At 40.0% G+C, this 19,847-nt stretch overlaps 2 protein-coding genes across 6 annotated transcripts in view; both read left to right on the top strand.

Moving 5' to 3' along the window:
• Window positions 1–19,847, top strand: part of LOC109978039 (major histocompatibility complex class I-related gene protein-like) — a 172,058-nt gene that overhangs the window by 61,181 nt on the left and 91,030 nt on the right. For 2 of the 5 annotated variants that reach the window (XM_065948058.1, XM_065948057.1), the window contains exons 3-8: window positions 3,049–3,339; window positions 3,814–4,107; window positions 4,612–4,710; window positions 4,840–4,857; window positions 4,999–5,077; window positions 5,649–6,705. In XM_065948058.1, the coding sequence (XP_065804130.1) occupies window positions 3,049–3,339; window positions 3,814–4,107; window positions 4,612–4,710; window positions 4,840–4,857; window positions 4,999–5,051 (755 nt within the window). In that variant the 3' untranslated portion in view covers window positions 5,052–5,077; window positions 5,649–6,705. Of the gene's footprint in view, window positions 1–40; window positions 308–3,048; window positions 3,340–3,813; window positions 4,108–4,611; window positions 4,711–4,839; window positions 4,858–4,998; window positions 5,078–5,648; window positions 6,706–19,847 lie in introns of those variants that run through there. The other 3 variants (XM_020627623.3, XM_065948059.1, XR_010664737.1) reach the window with 3 other exon arrangements.
• On the top strand, window positions 8,820–18,880 carry LOC114921785 (collagen alpha-2(XI) chain-like). Its single transcript, XM_065948388.1, has 25 exons — window positions 8,820–8,873; window positions 10,545–10,598; window positions 10,700–10,744; window positions 11,080–11,130; window positions 11,326–11,379; window positions 11,553–11,660; window positions 12,281–12,334; window positions 12,455–12,508; window positions 12,780–12,824; window positions 13,631–13,684; window positions 13,865–13,909; window positions 14,065–14,118; window positions 14,281–14,334; window positions 15,114–15,167; window positions 15,322–15,519; window positions 15,669–15,722; window positions 16,013–16,120; window positions 16,241–16,348; window positions 17,019–17,072; window positions 17,208–17,261; window positions 17,578–17,685; window positions 18,005–18,058; window positions 18,169–18,222; window positions 18,590–18,643; window positions 18,746–18,880. Exons 1-25 carry the CDS (start codon window positions 8,820–8,822, stop codon window positions 18,863–18,865), a joined length of 1,746 nt encoding a protein of 581 aa, XP_065804460.1. The 3' UTR covers window positions 18,866–18,880.

Below are 19,847 nucleotides of genomic sequence, written 5' to 3'. Positions count from 1 at the left end.
AGTTTCAGATTAAACTGATGAAAACATTTTGTCCTTACAGAGATGCACTCTTATAAGTATTTCTACACGGCGTCTTCTGAAGTCCCAAACTTCCCAGAGTTTGTGGCCCTTTCTATGGTTGATGATATTCAGGTAGAATACTACGACAGTAACACCAAGAGATTAGAACCCAAACAGGACTGGATGAAGAAAGTCACAGAAGACAGAGCTGAATACTGGGAGAGGGAGACTGAGATATTAAAGGGTAACCAGCAGTGGTTCAAAGTCAACCTCGACACTGCAAAGCGGCGCTTCAACCAAACTGGAGGTTTGTTTATGATTCAATTTATACTGAAAAAGATTGTTTATAACACACACACACACACACACACACACATTAAACTTAGACACACACACACATTAAACACACACACACACACACACACATTAAACACACACACACACACACACACATACACATACACACATTAAACACACACACACCTTAAACACTCACACACATATTAAACACACACATTAAACACACACACACACACACACACAGAGTCACACACACACACACACACACACACACAGAAACACACACACACACATACACACATATTAAACACACACACACACACATTAAACACACACACACACACACACATTAAACACACACAGATACACTCTCTCTCTCACACACACACACACACACACACACACAGATACACACTCTCTCACACACACACACACACTCACACACACACACACTCACACACACACAGACACACACACACACACACACAGAGTCACTCACACACACACACAGACACACACACACACACACTCTCACAGTCACACACACACACACACACACACACACACACACACACACACACACACACACACACACACACAGAGTCAGGAGTGTGTGTTCATGGTTGAATCTGTTGGATGAAGTCTTTCCTCGTCTGAAACAAACAGTCAGACTCAACAGAAACATCTCAGAGACTCAGACTCCTGGATGCTGCTGTACTGCTCTGATTCAGTGTTTCTGTCCATCCCATAATAATCTACAGACATTATTAACACTTGATCTCCACTAGATTACATCACAAGAACTCTACTGAGCTGCCCACATGTGAACTCTCCTTTTAGAAAAACAAACCTGTTCATCACAACAAACCAACAACACACAGCTGATAGAGGAACATTACTGCCTGGTTTCTCAAACTGAGGAGCAGGACCCCAAATGGGACACAGGCTGCTTCTGCTGGGTCCTCACATGAGAGGAGGAGCAGCATGTTTTCATGAAGCTGACTGACAGGACGCCATGATAAATATGACCATCAGATCAGAGGGGTCAAAGGTCAAACAGCACAACTCTACTGTACTGACCTCCCTGTGTCCGAAATATGAACAAGAACAACTACAGATTATATTCATTTAGATTATATTCATTTAGATTATATTCATTTAGATTAGATTCATTTAGATTAGATTCATTTAGATTTGATTCATTTAGATTCATTTAGATTAGATTCATTTAGATGAATGTGATGACGGTGTGTCTGTCTCATAATAAACTCTTTAAATGAATGACTTTCTGCTCAGTGTCGCTCAGACTAAAGAAGTCATTTAAAGATTTAATCTCAGCCTCTGAGAAGTTGTGATGGACTTGTTTGACTTTTTATTGACATTTAACAGATTCAAACATTTATTGATTGATTTAAAAAAAGCCGTTACATCATCAATAATAACAAGAATAATGAGTTAACGCTCTAAATATGTGGTATGAAACATATTGGATTGTATGAACTGGACCGTACTGATGTTCAGGTTCCATCCCAGATTCTACATGTGAATTATAAATCTAGATTAAATGAGATGAATGAAACTTGAACAGTGTTTGTACGCCATGATTCACTCATCAGGCTGAACAGTTCAGTCCATTCATTGATGAGATGATCCACAGAAAATGAAGGGACAATCATTTTGATCATGGACTCATTATTTCAGTCTCTTGAATCCAAAAGGTCCAAAATGTTTTTTCCAGTTTGTCAAATATGACAATAAGCTGCTTTGATCAGTTTGATATGATTGTAAATGAAACAGCGTTCAGTGTTATTCTGGAGCTGTTTGAAAAGTTCACCTTATTCTTTGTTGACGTTTCAAAAGAAGTGGTTGGTTCATGAATCAATCCAAATAATGTGATCATGAATCTTTATTCTGAGCTCTTCATAAAAAGTCCAAGTACACATTAGATGAGATGATCTCCACTGTTCTGACCTCAGTGTTGGCTCGTCCTCTCAGGCAGCATCAAACAAACATCTGCAGCTGGAAACAGCTGTTGTTAGTGTTGAATGATTGACAGATGGATGAACCAATCAGGACGCACAGACTGTCTCCCAGTCTCCATACTGGTCCTGGTGGTCTCTGCCTTATTGTGAGCAGCTGTAGTAACACACTGCTGAACTCTGTGAGGGCCGAGCAGGAGGAGTCTACAGACTGATCCTGGACTGAGACTCTCCTTCAGAGGAAACTTGGAGAACAGCTCGGGACAGTCGAGTGTGTGGTTTCTCACAGGACGAGCGAAATGTTGGACTGATCCACAGAGAGTCCACGTTCAGTCCAGGACCAGTTTAATCTGAGTCTGCTAGTCAGGACTACAACTCAGAGAGAGAGAGAGACTCAGTGTGTCTCTGATGTAATAATAAAGGATTTAAACTATACCTCTCTCTCTCTCTCTCTCTCTCTTTCTCTCTCTTTCTCTCTTTCTCTCTTTCTCTCTGTCTCTCTCTCTCCCTCTCTCTCTCTCTCTCTCTTTGTCTCTCCCTTTCTCTCTCCCTCTCTGTCTCTCTCTCTCTCTCTCTTTCTCTCTCCCTCTCTTTCTCTCTCTCTCTCTGTCTCTCTCCTTTTCTCTCTCCCTCTCTCTCTCTCTCTCTCCCTCTCTTTCTCTCTCTCTCTCTCTCCCTCTCTCTCCCTCTCTTTCTCTCTCTCTCCCTCTCTTTCTCTCTCTCTCCCTCTCCCTCTCTCTCTCTCTCTCTCTGTCTCTCTCTCTCTTAGGTGTTCACATTGTCCAGGTGATGTACGGCTGTGAGTGGGATGATCAGTGGGATGATAAGACTGGAGATGTTAATGGTTACAGTCAGTTTGGTTATGATGGAGAAGACTTCATAGTTCTGGACACGAAGACAATGACGTGGGTCGCTCCGCAACAACAGGCTGTCGCCACCAAACAGAAGTGGAATAATGACAAAGCTGAGTTAGAGCGTTTTAAGAACTACCTCAACAAGGAGTGCGTTTACTGGCTGAAGAAGTATGTGAACTATGGGAGGAGCTCTCTGATGAGAACAGGTAGGATCAAATGACCTGATGGAGTTGAATTCTGACAATGTTCATCTTCTTCTTTTCTTGTTTATCTTGTAATTGAACAATAAATATTTCACACATGTTTCTATCACACATGCTCTGTCTTCATCTTTAAGCTTCCCCTTACCTTTCCCTTCATGTTAGATCTCTTTCTCTCTGCTGCTCATCGCTCTCTCTCAAAGTTTCTCTGTGTTTTTATTGTACTTTCTCTCTCTCCTCTTCTTCTTCATCAATCCATCTGAACCCCCCTCACCTCTCTTCTTCTGTTTCTTCCCCTCTGACCCTCTCTTCTTTGAATTATACTTTAATAAGGTTGATTTTCATTGTTGACTCACTGGATTTTAAAGTCCCTTTTTTTCCCAGTACATTTAAAAAGTGTCATCAAACATGAGTTGTAACAGTATTTAAGAGTAAATCCTGATAAAGAAACTCTAATCTGTCTTCCTGTTTGTCCTCCAGACCTCCCCACAGTGTCTCTCCTCCAGAAGACTCCCTCCTCTCGGGTCACCTGCCACGCTACAGGTTTCTACCCCAACAGAGCCATGATGTTCTGGAGGAAAGATGGAGAGGAGCTTCACGAGGACGTGGACAAGGGAGAGATCCTCCCCAACCACGACGGCTCCTTCCAGATCAGCGCTGACCTTCAACTGCCCTCTGATGACTGGGGGAAGTACGACTGTGTGTTTCAGCTCTCTGGTGTGAAGGAGGACATCGTCACCAAACTGGACCAACGAGAGATCAAGACCAACTACGGTAAGACCTCGATGAGAAGTGATGAAAGAGAGGATTTGACTGTAACAGTCGTGTGATGGAGGGAAAGTTTAGTTGTGACTTTTTCTTTCTTTCAAACTCTTCAAATTGTAAAAGTATTCAGAAAAAGAGTTTAAAGGTTTGGATCAGGATGAAACAAACACAGAGATCTTTAAAGAGATTATTAATGGACAGAATCGTTTTGTTTTTTACCGTCTGTCCGCTCGTTACCACAGTGCAGCCGCATTAACCTTTAAATTACTTTAAATCAATAATATTGAGAAAAAAGGGTTTGAATGTAATCGTTAGCGGTTACCATTGTGCCACAATCAAACATGGAAATAAAAGACATAAAGGTGAAGGGAAAAAACAACTACATGTAGAAAATGAATCAAAGGTACAGTGATGAAGACGAGCTAACTGACAGAAGGAGAAACTTTGTCTTTAATGAACCTTTAACCTGTTTGATCACAGGTTGTGTGACTGTGTGTTGTTTGTGTTCAACAGTGAATCCCATCTACATGATCATTGTCATCATCGCTGTTGTTCTCCTTTTTCTAACCATCGTCTGTGCGGCTGGATTCTGCCTGTATAAGAAGAGAAATGGTGAGAGAGCAAAGTGGAAACATTCAAACATGTTTTTTATATTTACATCTGGTGAATAGTTCTCTTGAGGGGACCTTAAATAACCTTCAATGAAATAAATCTAGAACAATCTTTTTTTTTCTGTTTCAGCCAAACGCCCTCCATCCCGTAAGTAGAACTTGATTTTATTATATTAAGTTTGACCTTAAATGAACTCTGTAAATGAAAAAGGGTTTCTGGAGTGTTTTCTGGTGTAAATGATGGTTTCAGAGTCGGATGTGTGCTAACATTGTGTTTCTGATCTTACAGCGGTAAACGACCCGGCTGTGCAACAAATGATGCTTCCAAATCAAAACGCCTAAAAGACAAAGAGAGGACCCTGAACCCAGTGAGTTACATGAAATAAGCCTTTAATTCAGGATATAGTCATTGTTCTGGTGGTGTGTGTGGTAAGTCAGGGAGACACTGCATGTAAACATTACTTCTGCTGCTGCGTCACCTGGACAGAGGCGGTAACCACAGCTACAGGCAGAGAGAAAAGAGAGTCACAGGTGAATGGGGAAGAGGAATCAGGAATCAGAGGAAGACACACAGTTTTTAAACCGTGTGTGTGTGTGTGAACGTGTTTTTGAGTCCTGTCATGTTTATTATCATGTTTTCATATACGAGCTTATTCTTTTCTTTTTGGTTGTTACAGTAATTCTTTAAATCTGATTATAAAACTGCATAAAGGAGATCGTTTCTTTGTTATTGTAAAAAAGTTGATGACTCATTTTAGTGAAAAAGTGTATTTGAAGTGAAGGGAGATGATTTAAAGAAAGGTGCTTCAATGATGAAATCACTGTGACCTTTGACCTTGATGTTAAAACCTGGATTTGTGGATAAATTCTGTAAAAAAAGTGATGATAAATATTATTTTAATGTCATGTTTTCTCTTTCTTCTGTCTTTTTCTCTAAAGGTTAACGGGTACGTTCTGCACTGAAACAAGGAGCAGACCGACACGCTCTCCTCAGAATTCATTGGCTCTCATCGTATCAGACATGAAGTGATCAGAGTTGGGAATTTAAATTTAAATCTTTGAAATACAAAGAAAATGAGTTTGAAAAAGAGTTGACAAATGCTTTACAAATCTTCTTTAGGGTTGTTTGGTGACGTTAGTTTCAAATATAAAAAGCTTTTCCGCTGATAAAAGACGCTTAAATACATTTAAATGAAAACTTGATGATTTATTTTTCATCACCTGGAGAGAAGAGAATCAGAAGATGAATCTATGACGGCATCACGCCGCTCTTCATGTGTTGAAGAAAGATTTGTGTGTTGATCTAAAATCCATCATAGTTGGATTTTTATACTTCTGGTGTTCAGAGCTTTGTGCTAAAACAAATGTTGGTGATAAATACGTTAATAAAGACACACACACACACACACACACACACACACACAATACAAACATTAAACATTTTGTTTTCCAGTTGTGTAAATAGTTTCGCTTATTTCTTCTTTTTTAAGATTTATTTTTGGGCTTTTGGTACCTTTACTGTAGAGATAGGACAGAGGATAGAGTCTGAAATCAGGGAGAGAGAGAGAGCGGGGAATGACGTGCAGGAAAGGAGCCACAGGTTGGATTTGAACCTGGTCCGCCCGCTTGTAGGACCATAGCCTCCATTCACCAGCTCCTCAGTACTGTTTATTTCTGCATAAGTAATGAAGTGTGTTGATTTAAACGAGGCTCAAGAGATTTATAATGTTTGTGTTTTAAGGTTTTTCATTAGTAATCAGGACTATGTTGTTTTTTCTTCTGTGATATAGATTTTTAAATTAAGTTTAAATGCTTCAGCTGATAAAAAGAAAAGTTGTTAGATATTTGTCTACTGATCAGAATAATTGAATGATTTATGTTAAGTTGTAAACCAATCAAAATGTAGAATCAATGCTCATAATCAGTTATTATGCCGGGTGATGTAAACATTACAAATTTGATTTTGTGTTTCAATAAAGCCTTTAAAAATTCCAAATGTGTGTCTTCTTGTGATTTCACATATTGTCTGAATACATTCTGTTGTTAAAATTTACTTTCCCTGTCCAACATTAAAACTTTTTGGTCTCTTATATTCGACCACCTATCAAAGCTTTTAACATAAAGTCACTCCTGATCCTCTACTCGCTTTCTTTGGAGCAGTTGTTGTGAATCCGGCTTTGTTAATTAAATCACATTATCCTTCTGCAGTGGAAGTCAGAGACTAGTCCTCTATTCCAACAGTGGCTCAGAGATCTGGGGAGTGTACTTCTTATTAAGAGATCACAGATCATGTTTTCCTGAAAATCTGACATCTCGTATTTGATAAAGGGGACAGACACCCGGGAAAAGCTCAAAGTTTAGAGGGCTCACACTCTTGAACATATATAGACTTGATGAGTGAATGTTTCTCATCCTTTTAGCTGGTGTCCTTGGCTCTGTTTTAACCTTTGTGTTGATGTTTGTCTCTTTTTGTTTTTCTTGGTCTATGCTCCTCTCCCATAAGCTCCTCTTGTATTGAACCCTGTATACACTACTCTCCCAAAATGAGGACCTGTGGGGATGCACAGGTGATGGGATTAGTTGTCTTTTATTTTCCCTTCAATTAAAACACATTTTGAAGAACAAGAACTTGCTTTCTTATTGAATAAGAAGAGGTACTCTAAGAAAAGATGTGAGAACTGTCATGTAAACTTTGCAGACTCCACTTTCCTCTTGTACTGCATGTATTGAACTGGTTTTCTCCTGAGCAAACCTGTTGCACTGAAGTCTGCCTAGCAACAAGGGACATGTGACTGTAAACTCTCCTGCTCTGTTGCTCCTCTAAATAAACTTTTATTTTGCTATGTAGTATATTTTAATCACTTTAAAAATACCTTTTAGTATTAACATATTATAAATAGCTCCACTCACTTTAATATATAAACATGTTAACAGAGCTGTGATACCTGCAATGTAAAAATGTGTCATTAAAATTCTGTCATTAAAAGTTCAAAGTAAGTAAATGAACTCGGACTCATAGTTTTATAAAAGGAAATTAACGTTGACAAACCTGATTCAACTCAAGGACACCAGAACCTGTGGAGCCGAGTTCTGCATGGCAACAGATGACATCACAGCTCCTGTTACTACAGTGTGTTTAAAATATCTTATTTTATGATGCATTGTCAGCCTGGGCGTAATTTAAGGCTGTTAATGAATCATCCTTAAAATACAGAAGAGTCATATGCACCCAAACTGTGTTTATTTTTTATTTAAATAAGTACATAAGCGTGATAAAGTAACACTCACAGACTGTAAATATTACGCTAACGCCCTCTCAAAGGAAATCAAAATCTCACCTCACAGGTTCAGGGCTGATTTGAGCCAGTTGAAAAGTCAGTAAATTATATCTGCTCCATCATGTATTTCTGTGCTCTACATTTCAACACCTCGATTTCTGGATTTACCTTTTACTTAAAATGTTTTGACACTTTTATTTTTTCTGTACTTTATAGTTGTCATAAAACAACGATAGATTCATGGAAACTGTTATTCTATGTATGTAAACACATCAACTACAAGTCAAAATATTGAATTGGCCTGGTTTGTTTAAACTGAGAGATTTAGTTTTTGTTTCGTACTGCCTCTCTCTCATGGCTCGGGTTCCCGACAGTTTATACCATAAAGCAACAAAATGGATCAGCTCAGCTTTATAATCAGTACATGAAGAAAAGTGTTTGGGTTAGTTCAAAATGAAAGCTTCTGCAATCGTACACCAATCAAAGTGCAGGGATCAGAGTAAAACTTCTTTCTTTTCCAAATGATTCCCCCTAGTGATGAACACATCATTCTGGTGATTAAGAGCTTACAGGAAATCTAAAAACACTGATCAGGGCCACACCAATAAATCTAACTGATGAACTCAGCCATCACATATGTGAAAAGGAACAGCCCAAACAAAGCATTCAAAAAATGCACCTAAATGTTGTCAACACGGGGAGTAGTTGGCAAACACACACACATCACTTATTTATTCACTGGATATGATGCACTATGGCTCCCAAAAATATACTTATTTATTAGCTATGCGCATTAAAGAACACGTTTCTTCATCAGGTGCTGTACAAAACCATGGAGTCCCACTCGTGGGCTGGACTTCAAAGTAAAGCAAATGAGATTGAGCAGGTGAGTAAAAGTAGTTGGTAACCTGACATGTAGTTGAGCATGCTGCAGCAAACAAAGGGAGTGAGCGTGGCGTGCTGCAGACAGGTGAGGCCTGATAGGTTGAAGGCAGAAAAAAGACTGAAAGAGGAAATGAGATCTTCAATAATAAACGACAGAGCAGTAGTTTGAGAAACTGTTTTTATTCAGAGCTTTGTGTTGTGATGTCTGGTAAGCACAAATGACTTCACTGACCCACACGTTTGGAGAGCAACAGTACTGACATGCACAGCACCAAGAAAACATCACATAAAGAAATGAACTAAAGAGAGATCAGAACAGTCTGAACCTGTGAAGTTCAGGTTGATATGTAAGGAAAGAAATGCTCTGGCTGACATTTCATTGATACAGAATCAGACAAAGTAGAGTCTAAATCAGATTTCATTTAGGAACAAAAGGCATCGTTTGTGAATGTGCAGACTGCTGATGTTGCTCTTTGTTAAAGGGGTCAAACTCAGAACATTCCCTTCTTGTAGCGATGGATCAACTCTGACACGTCCTCCTTACACACCTTTATCCAGCCGTCCTCCTGCATGTGGTACACTACACAAACACAGATACACACAGTTAGAACACATAGTGACATAAATGCAGCAGATCTCAAACTTTTCTGTTATATGACATTTCTTTTTGGGGGTCTTGAGCTGCATGTGTGAACGCTAACAGCTGAATTTTTCACTTCAGTTTTACCTGAAATTTTTCCTCTCAACCCCCTAGTAAAATTTTAATGTGAAGTCCCGGTGAGTAGATGTGAGAACGCAGTAGGAAATATTCAGGAAAATTCCCTGCAAGTGACCGGGAGGGGTTGGTGATATTTATCCTGCAACTGGTGCATGACCATAGACTGTCTGAACAAAACCAGTGCGATCTCTGAGCACGTAATGAAACCGCTTCACTTTGTTTTATGATTTGATCTTTTTTTTTTTTTTAGATTTATTTCTTGGCTTTTTGTGCCTTTATTGGAGAGCTAGGACAGTGGATAGAGTCTGAAATCATAGAGAGAGAGAGAGAGAGAGAGAGAGAGAGAGAGAGAGAGGGGAATGGCATGCAGGAAAGGAGCCACAGGTCAGATTTAAACCTGCAGCCTGCATGGAGGACTATGGCCTCCACACACTAACCACTGCACCACCAGCGCTCCCTGCATTGATCTTTTTATGTCATGCCTTGCCTCCAGAGACCTTGTCCTGTGTGATAACATGAATGAGCAGGATTTATCCTCTGGGAACAATGAAAGGACGTACAAAATGTCACGGCGCTTAACTAAATTGTAGACAAAAAACTAATGAAATCTGATTTCTGATGAACAGTTTGGGCCTGAAACGTCACACGGATGATGACGGCGTTTTAAATCTTGCGCCATCAGCTCCCGTCCAATCACTCACCTGCACTCACCTGATCACTGAAAACCATTAATGATCCTTAAGAGGGTAACCTGATCTGAGTATGATTAAGAGTTCATTCATATGTTGATGAAGGAGGATCATTTTTCATACAGCAGCTACACAGTTTTCAGAACATGTTATCCTTCTTGTGGTGTTTTCTGTAAGACACTAAAAGTTTAAGGTGCAAATCCACCATCAGACCCCCTCCCCTTCCCCCTGGACTCTCAGTTCTGACCCCATGTCCTCTCTTCAGGGTCCCACAGGAAAACCAGGTCTGCCAGGAATGCCTGGAGCTGATGGCCCTCCTGTAAGTTTATCTCTTCTGTCTTTATTTTGAATTAACATAAATCTGCGTTAAGTTGAATCCATCATCGCTTCCTGAGGCTTGAACTTTTTCTCTCTTCTCAGGGTCACCCAGGAAAGGAGGTGCCTTCTGGCACCAAAGGAAACCAGGTAGGTGTCCATCATAAATAGCTGCATTACACCACGACACTTCCATTTAACAAAGTCAATTCACCAATTAAATACAACTTCAGAGAAACATGTGACTTCTATTTTATTGAAAGATATTGAATATTTATAGTTAATCTGTTGAATTGGGAACATTGAGCATGTCGTTGTAGCTGTGCCTGTAAGACGTTACCGTGTGGTGTTTATTGTGTTACAACTTGGACTTCTTTCATTGACCTTCTCCAGGGTCCAAACGGTCCTCAGGGATCTATCGGCTATCCTGGTCCTCGTGGCGTCAAACACAACTCTAACAGTGTATTGATTATGAATTGTTTTGACTCCAGGGAGGTCAAGGTATCCGTGGACTGAAGGGCCACAAGGGAGAGAAGGTAAGAAGTTCATTACAGTAAAATATACACAATACAATATATCACTCACTCAGAGGTATCCTCTCATCATTTACAATCAAGTCATTTAAATATGTTGTTTGTTCACTTTCAAAAGCAACGTGTTGAAGACGTGTTGGGTCTTTCATGACAATACTTTGACATGTTTTGTTTGTTTTTGTTTGCTTGTGTTTTTAGGGAGAAGACGGTTTCCCTGGAATAAAGGGAGATTTCGGTTCAAAGGGAGAGAGGGTAAGATCGATAGACGGACTAACTGGTTGGTTGATCAGTTCTTTAACAGCATGATTATTGGATGAATGAAAGGGTGGGAGTTCTATAATTACTCATGACCATTTCATAAAGTTATGACTCCAGATATTGAATATTCTGTGATTTATTCTGATGGATTTGTCTCCCGCTCACAGGGAGAGCTTGGAGTCTCAGGGCCCAGAGGAGAGGATGGTCCAGAGGGGCCAAAGGGTCGTGTTGGACCCCCTGGTGAGCTCGGGCCACTTGGATTGGTCGGAGAGAAGGTAAAAGCTATTTAATCACGGCAAAGTTTTTTTGATTGGCAATTTTTGGAATGTGAGATAGGTTACTGAAATGTAGCATTAATTATTATTTTTTCTTTTAAAGCTAAATTTAATTTAAAATAGATTTCATATTTTCATATTTCAACATTTCCCACAAATAAATGGAGATACTTCCAGTTTTCTTAAAATGAGGTAATGTGTTGGGCAGAAAATAAGACTTTGCTGCCCTCTTGTGGTTTAATATGTGTCTGCTGTTTAGTGAAACATATTTATGAATACCATGTACAGTTTTTTAATCATATTACAAATACATTTGGATGAAACATTTCCGTTTCATTTTATTTTGTTATTCCTTTTTATACTTTAGAAGTTGCTGCACATAAATATGCATTTCTCTAAACATTTTTGAAACCTGTTTTGTTAAATTGAAATGACTTCATCACACCTGATGATCAACTTTATCTCATCAGATTCATAATAATATATTGTTTCATGTGATTATACTACATTTCTTGTAAAATCAGTTTGTGTGAAAGTTTTGAATTGTTTATTCAGAATTACAGATGTTGTGACCATCGAGATGAAGATGATTATTTAATGATGTCATCATGTGATTGCAGGGTAAACTTGGTGTGCCTGGACTTCCTGGATATCCTGGAAGACTAGGACCAAAGGTAAGAGAAACAAACACTGCATCTTTCATCCCTAGCCACTCATGAAACATGACTTTTGATTTCACATTAATATTGATGGGGACAGACAGTGCTGATGTTAATGTTGATTTGTTTTTTTAGGGATCTCTTGGATTCCCAGGATTCCCTGGGTCAAATGGCGAGAAGGGAACAAGGGTAATGTGATGACTCTTTGAGAGATTTTGTTCAAACTATGATTGTAAAAGTGACAAAGGGACGTTAATAATATCGATGTTGACATTATGAAAGCTGATTTATGATCTCTACACACATTAGATAGACTGGTGGTCTATGTAGAGTCCTGTAGAGGAAAGTAGAATCCTGAAGTCAGTGTTAGACAGTGATGTGAAGATCATTTCTGTTTGACTCAACTGTTTGTTTGTTTGTTCGTTTGTTTGTTTGTTTGTTTGTTTGTTTGTTTTTTCAGGGTCTTAGCGGCAAAGCAGGGCCCAGAGGACAAAGAGGACCCACGGTACTATTTCACTTTTATGCACTTATTCTATCAGTTAATCACTTTGTAAATTCTTATTATGATAAAGGGACTTAACACAGGGCTGAAAAGCAGAGTTTCACTTCCCTCTCTGAAGTTTAAGAAAGGATACAGAAGTACGAGAAGAGAAGCTTATTTCACCTCTGACTACACCCGTCACAGCATCACAGCTGTCTGTAGATAGTCTCTGTCAGAAATGTTCTCTGCTGCACCTGTAACAACACCCAGTAGTGAAGTCACAGGGTCTCGTAGAATACCGGTACATCACTGCAGCAAATAACTATTTCAGCACCAATTTCATTCTGGAGAGACAAGTGGATAAAGAGGAGAATATCTATTGAACTAATTACTTAATGATATCATATGATCTGGCTTGACAGACGATTTTTGGCGCTTGGACTCTATGGGGGGGATTTGACTGGATTGAGCGGCAGCAGGATAAATCCCCCCGTGGAGTCTGGACAGATCAGATGGTTGATTAATTGATGGATTCTGTGAATGAAGGAACAGAGAGGGGAATCATATTTAAATAGAGAGTGGAAAGATTATAACCACCATGCTATTGGATAGATGAGACCAGCTGATGAGACAGCTGATTTCCCAATAACGACCCCAGACAATGAGAGCAGGGTGCAGAGTAAGGGAACAAAATAAAGTCTCTCTGACTGAATGTACACTAGAGATTTATTTAATCAATTCAAAATTGATTGAACATCAGTTTAATCGTAGATAGCATGACATTTACAACATGTTAGTCATTCATTATACTTTCTGTTTGTTCTCATCAGGGCCCCAGAGGGCAGAGAGGACCGAGGGGCTCCACTGGGAAATCAGGAGCAAAGGTTTGTCTTCACAGTAACTTTGTCTAGATTGACCTGAAACATTCTGTCAAACTGTTTTGATGAATATTAATATTGTTGAAAATCAGTCTCGTTCATTTAAATTATTTCACAATGTGAGGATATCCCTCAACAGTTCAAATATGATTTAAAAGTCTTTTTTTACTGTATTGTTGTTCTTAGGGAACATCAGGAAGTGACGGCCCTTCTGGTCCACTTGGAGAGAGGGTGAGTGCTTCATTTTCATTTTGGAAACCGTGTTCTGCTGCGTAGCACTTTATCAGAGCAAACATTTTAACCTCTGCCTCATTTTGCCAAACTGACCGGTGCTATTTGGTTTCCTTTTTATGATCTTAATATTTGATATGTTGTTGCCTCACCAGGGATTGCCCGGGCCTCAGGGAGCCAACGGTTTCCCAGGACCAAAAGGACCTCCTGTAAGAACACATTTCATCGACTTTTATAAAGACGTGGTATCACACAAGATATCTGTAGTTCTTCCAACGTGGTCTTTGGTTTGATGTCCCCTCTTTCCTGCTGTCTTCTCTTGAGACAAAGAGTTATTTAATATTTGATGGCTGACGGATGTTTCCTTGCAGGGACCCCCAGGAAAGGACGGGCTGCCTGGACACCCTGGGCAGAGAGGAGAAGTTGTAAGTTTGTTTTTTCCCACTTCCACATTTGGTTCAGTATCTCAACTACATGAACTAAATATTAAAGTGTGGTAACACCAACAAGAAGCAAAACAGTAGATAATGATGGAGCCGGGCCAGGCTGGAGGCGGAGCCAAAAGCAAACTTAGTGTTCATCTCTGCATGCTCCAGGAGGGCTGTAGAAAAGATGCCCAGGTTTATTTATACATGCAGCCCCTAAGATATCATGTCAGTGATCAGTTTGTTCTCAATGCAAACCACACACACCTTAAAGGGGCATTTCCACTTGATGTCTGCAACGTTGAAGAAAGCCCTGTGCTGAAACACGGCTGCTGCTGCTCTAACCAGATAAACTTACTTTGAAGGACTTTTAGTGTGCTGACTTTTTCGTCTCTTAAACCGACACATAAAGATGGAAAACAGATACATGACTTCTGTAGTTTATGTTTCTACTGATTTCCATGTTGACAATGTGGTGGGATGGATTAATATACCATATAAGCTGTCTTTAAAATCCAGGCATATTAAAAGCCACACATTTATAATAGAATTTACTGACATGAATAGAAAAAGCCACTAATCCCAGGATTCACTCACAGATTATAAATAGGTTGAATATTATCTGTACTATAGTGTTTGAATCAGTATTTCTTCATTGTTTCGTTCTAGATGGTAACTTGAAGAATCGCTGTGACCTTTAAATATTTGTTCACATGTTGCAGGGGGTTAAAGGTTCAATGACTTGTAAATGTTTATTGAAATGAATTTCTCTCCTCCAGGGTTTCCAAGGTAAAATGGGTCCACCTGGGCCTCCTGGAGTTGTTGGACCTCAGGTAAGTTTTCCATCATGGTGCAGAATTTTCCAGAATTTTTAGGATAACATCAATTTTCATAATAATGTCATTTGACTTTTGTTCTTTAATATCGGACCTCCACCCTTTCTTATCTTCTGTGACCTGTATTTCCACTTTGCTCTCCCACATCCAGGGTCCATCAGGAGAGACCGGCCCCTTGGGTGAGCGTGGCCACCCTGGACCCCCAGGTCCACCTGGAGAGCAGGGACTTTCTGGTCCCTCAGGAAAGGAAGGTACCAAAGGAGACCCTGGACCCCCCGGAGGGCCTGGGAAAGATGGGCCACCAGGACTGAGAGGCTTCCCTGGAGAGAGAGGACTTCCTGGAACCCCTGTGAGCATGACCAATAGAAACATTGAGGGCAGATTTTCCAGTTATACAAACTGTTATGTCTTTGTTGGATCACCTGTATAAAAGTGAATTGGTTAAAATCGTCTCACAGAAATGGAGATTGATCAAACACTTTGTGTCCCTTCTTCTAGGGAGGTGGAGGACTGAAGGGAAGTGAAGGACCTGCTGGACCCCCTGGACCTGCTGTAAGTTTAAACTCAAACTTTTACCATTTATAGGAGAAAACATTACTGTGCTATCTGACTAGCTAACTAGTTTAAGTTTGTCGTAAAGGGATACAGGAACAGAAGTTACTTTACGTCAATCAGTCCATGATCTGTGTTCCTTTTGTTCTGTAGTTCATGACTTTGATACTAAACTTAATGTAATATCTAATAATGGGATGTGTTAATAAAATAGTTTTAGTTTGTTCATAACGGTACATCCCAACACCTGCTGCAGTCAGTACTGTCTTCATGATATTGTGTTTTTCCAGGGATCTCCTGGTGAGAGGGGTCTAGCTGGTACTGCTGGACCTGTTGGACCTCCTGGCAGACCAGGCCCTCAGGGGCCTCCTGGACCTTCTGGAGAGAAGGGAGTTCCTGTGAGTATTCTGGAAATGTTCATCCATTGAGCAGTTTGACATTTTGTATGTGTTTTCAATCCAGCCAAAGGAAAGTGATTGACTGTTGATCTTCCTCTTTGTTCTTCTTCTCTTATTAAGGGTGAAAAAGGCCCTATTGGCCCAGCAGGTCGTGATGGAGTGCAGGGTCCTGTGGGTCTGCCTGGCCCTGCTGGATCACCTGGAGTACCAGGAGAGGACGGAGACAAGGCCAGTAACTCTAAAAAAACACCTGTCACCTTCTTAATCCATACCTGCCAACACTCCCGAGTGTGTCCTGTAGTTCAAGGCCATCTCCCGGCCTCCTCCTGTTCTGTTATATCTCCTGGGAAAATCCCGGCCCTACAATCTTAGTCTGAATAATCCATATTTCGCTTACATTCATTTTTTATATGTGTCCTAAGATACCAAAGTTGCAAGATCATCTATTAGTCATGATAAACACAAACAATCCACATCTACATAAAAAATGTCGACCGCAGAGCTGGACTGAATCATTTCGTTTTATTATCGTGAGTCGTCTGGATAAGTGTGCAAAGCAGCTTTTAATAAAGAGCAACAGAGGAGGTTACCCTTCTTTCACCAACCTTCATAACTTTAGGACACACAGAGGCAAGGAACGTCTTAACGTCCCATCTTAAAGGAAGAATGTCACATTTTCATTATGTGACGACTTTATTGACTTGATTAACGCACACCTCCGATCACCCCCACCCTCTTGTATTTTTAACCTTAATGTAGGCAGCTATGTCTTCATCGTTTTTGTGTCTTGTTTAGATAAATTGGCTGATTGAGGTGTGAGTTCTCCATGCTTTAATCAGACATGATGAGTCTTTATTTTGAAACTATTTTCTGTAACGGGATATTTCTGTCTCTACAGGGTGAAGTTGGAGAGCATGGTCAGAAGGGCGCCAAGGGAGGTAAAGGAGAACATGTAAGTGACTAACGTCAAGCCCAAAATGTATTTCTGATCGACAACATTCCTGAACAATGTAGTTTCTTGTTTATTCTTTCCTCTGTTTTGATGTTATGCTTACTGCCTGTGGGCTTGTTGTGTGTTTGTTGGTAGGGTCCTCCTGGTCCACCCGGGCCAATGGGTCCTGTTGGTCAGCCTGGACCTGCTGTAAGTACCACCCTGAACTCTTTAAAGACAAAATCGGGTTTGTTGAACTTGTAACTGATGTTTAACTTTCATGTTGATGCATGTAGTGTTATTTGAGTTTGGGGGGGATATGGTGGATGTCACTGTGACACTCTCAGATCTTTTATCTGTTCTGAACAAACGGGTAAACAATTCTTACATATTCATACATCAGAACAACTAAGTTAAAACATGAAATGTTGAATGAATATAATGATAAGATTGATGTTTTTTTCCCGGTGAACTTATTGATTTATCTAAATGTTTGTGTCTTTCATTTTCTTCTTCTATGGTGCAGGGTGCTGATGGAGAGCTTGGAGCCAGGGGCCAGCAGGGACCTTTTGGATCCAAAGGTGACGAAGGTACCAGAGGATTCCCAGGAGCCCCAGGACCCATCGGACTGCAGGTCAAATACAAACAACAATATACACTACAGCTACAGAATCACTGAAATCCTTAATCACTTCTTACTTTAGACTTTCATGTAATCGCCCCGTGAACAGAGGCTATCGTCCTCCAAGCAGACGGCCTGGTTTCCACTCTGACCTCGCTCTAATCCCTGTTTCTGACTTCATTCTCTGTCCTATCAGTAAAGACATAAAGCCCAAAAAATAAACTCAAAGAAAACATATACTGTATATCAGGCTTGAATTTTGAGTTGTAATCTTTAGCTAAGTTGTTAATCTAAACAAATTCTTTGTGTAACTTTTACTCCTTTTCTGCAGGGATTGCCAGGAACTTCAGGTGAGAAGGGAGAGACTGGAGATGTTGGACCCCTGGTGAGTTTCATTACTCTATGACTTCAGTGCTTTTTTTAAATTCAGTTACTTGTTTTGTCACCATGAAATCATAAATCTTGATTAAAACCTGAGCCTCTTTACTTTTCCAGGGTCCACCTGGACCTCCAGGCCCCCGTGGCCCTGCTGGACCCAACGGTGCTGACGTGAGTGTTTACAGACTTTATCTTTTTAAATGAAAACGTTTTCTGTGTTGGTAACATTACAGAGAGCTGATGTAGAGCCGAGTTATCTTTTAAAAACTGTACAAAACCCCCCCACACTTAATGTTTTGTTTGTTAGGCAGATAATGTGAAAGGTTTGTATCAGATGACCTCAGATAGTTTCAATTGAATTCAAACTTCATTACAGACTCAAGGTCCTCTTATAAAATATTGTTAATGTAATTGAACAAGTAACTGTTACATAAACTGGTCAAACAAATGTAAACTATCTCTAATCTATTAATCAATAATATTTATTTGGATGTGAATTCATCAATCTTTTTTTCTGATTTTTTTGCATATTGTTCAGGGTCCTCAAGGTCCTCCTGGTGGTTTGGGTAACCCTGGCCCTCTTGGAGAGAAGGTGAGGGGTGTTTCACTGGCATGAAAGCAATATTTCTGAGTTTTAAACTTTCCTTAAAAAAAGGTTTAATTTGGATCTAAATGAAAACGATTCTTTCCACAGGGAGAGCCCGGTGAGGGAGGACCACCTGGAATTGGAGGAGAGCCAGGAAAGAAGGTGAGTGTCGGACTCTTACAGCTCAGGGTAGGAGATAAGGAGGCTGTGGCTCCGCTGACAGGATGATCTTTCCTACTGCGATTCACATTAGCTCACCATGACTTCACTGAAAATGTACGAGGGTGCTGGTGCTGACCATCCGGTCTCATCATGTCCTCAGCTTCAGCACCACCAGGGTCTGGACTCCATCAGGGGATTTATTCTGTCAACACTCAGAATTGTTATTCTTCAAACATCAATCACCCCCATAGAGTCCAAGCTCCAAAGTATTTCTGTCAAGTCACATTTCCATCTTATCCATTATAATAAATCATTTCTTTCTTAATTCACTCGTCTCTCCTGATTTAAATTCGACTACCTATCCAAAAATATCACTCCAGAGGCAGAGCACAACATCGACAGCTGTTCTTCAGAGATCTAATCAGCATCAAAACTATCCTAAATATCTTCATCATCATTATCAAACAAAACCATCATCATCAATAATATCATTAAGGTGGTAGGTGGTCATAAAGAGCTGGGTTTTTAGCTTTTTCTTAAAGGTGCAGAGGGACTCTGCAGATCAAATGGAGTTTAGTTCCTTTCACCAGTAGGGGGCGACAGAGGAGAAGAGTCTAGTTAATGAACTAAAGCACAGAAACAGGAAGTGGTTGTGGATCATAAACTGATGTCAAAAGGCTCAAAGGAACGGTAACAAAGGTCAATGTGTGTTGTTGAAAAGGTTTTTTTATTTTTTTTATTTTATGTCAGTGACAGGAAGTACTTTTACTCTGTGGGGCTCCGCCCTTTACATTTACAGTCTAGGGGGCTCTGGGGTTCACAAGTTTAGGGATTCATAATATTTACAGTCTATGATTCATACCAATCAGTCAGTCATCAGTGATCTGTCGATAAGCACAAGAGAGCACAGATGATGAGGAGTCCATTCTTTTGTTTTAACTGGTTTAACTGGTTTAACTGGTAAGAACTGGAAAAAGATTAACCAAGATAGATCAATCACAAACATTATCTAGTAATCTAAAAACTTCTCCAAATCTGCTGCTGAATT

This window comes from Labrus bergylta, chromosome 19, assembly GCF_963930695.1.
Source record: "Labrus bergylta chromosome 19, fLabBer1.1, whole genome shotgun sequence".
NCBI lineage: Eukaryota > Metazoa > Chordata > Actinopteri > Labriformes > Labridae > Labrus > Labrus bergylta.
The sequence above is the reverse complement of the archived record's forward strand: the minus strand, read 5'-3'. Positions and strand labels throughout refer to the sequence as shown.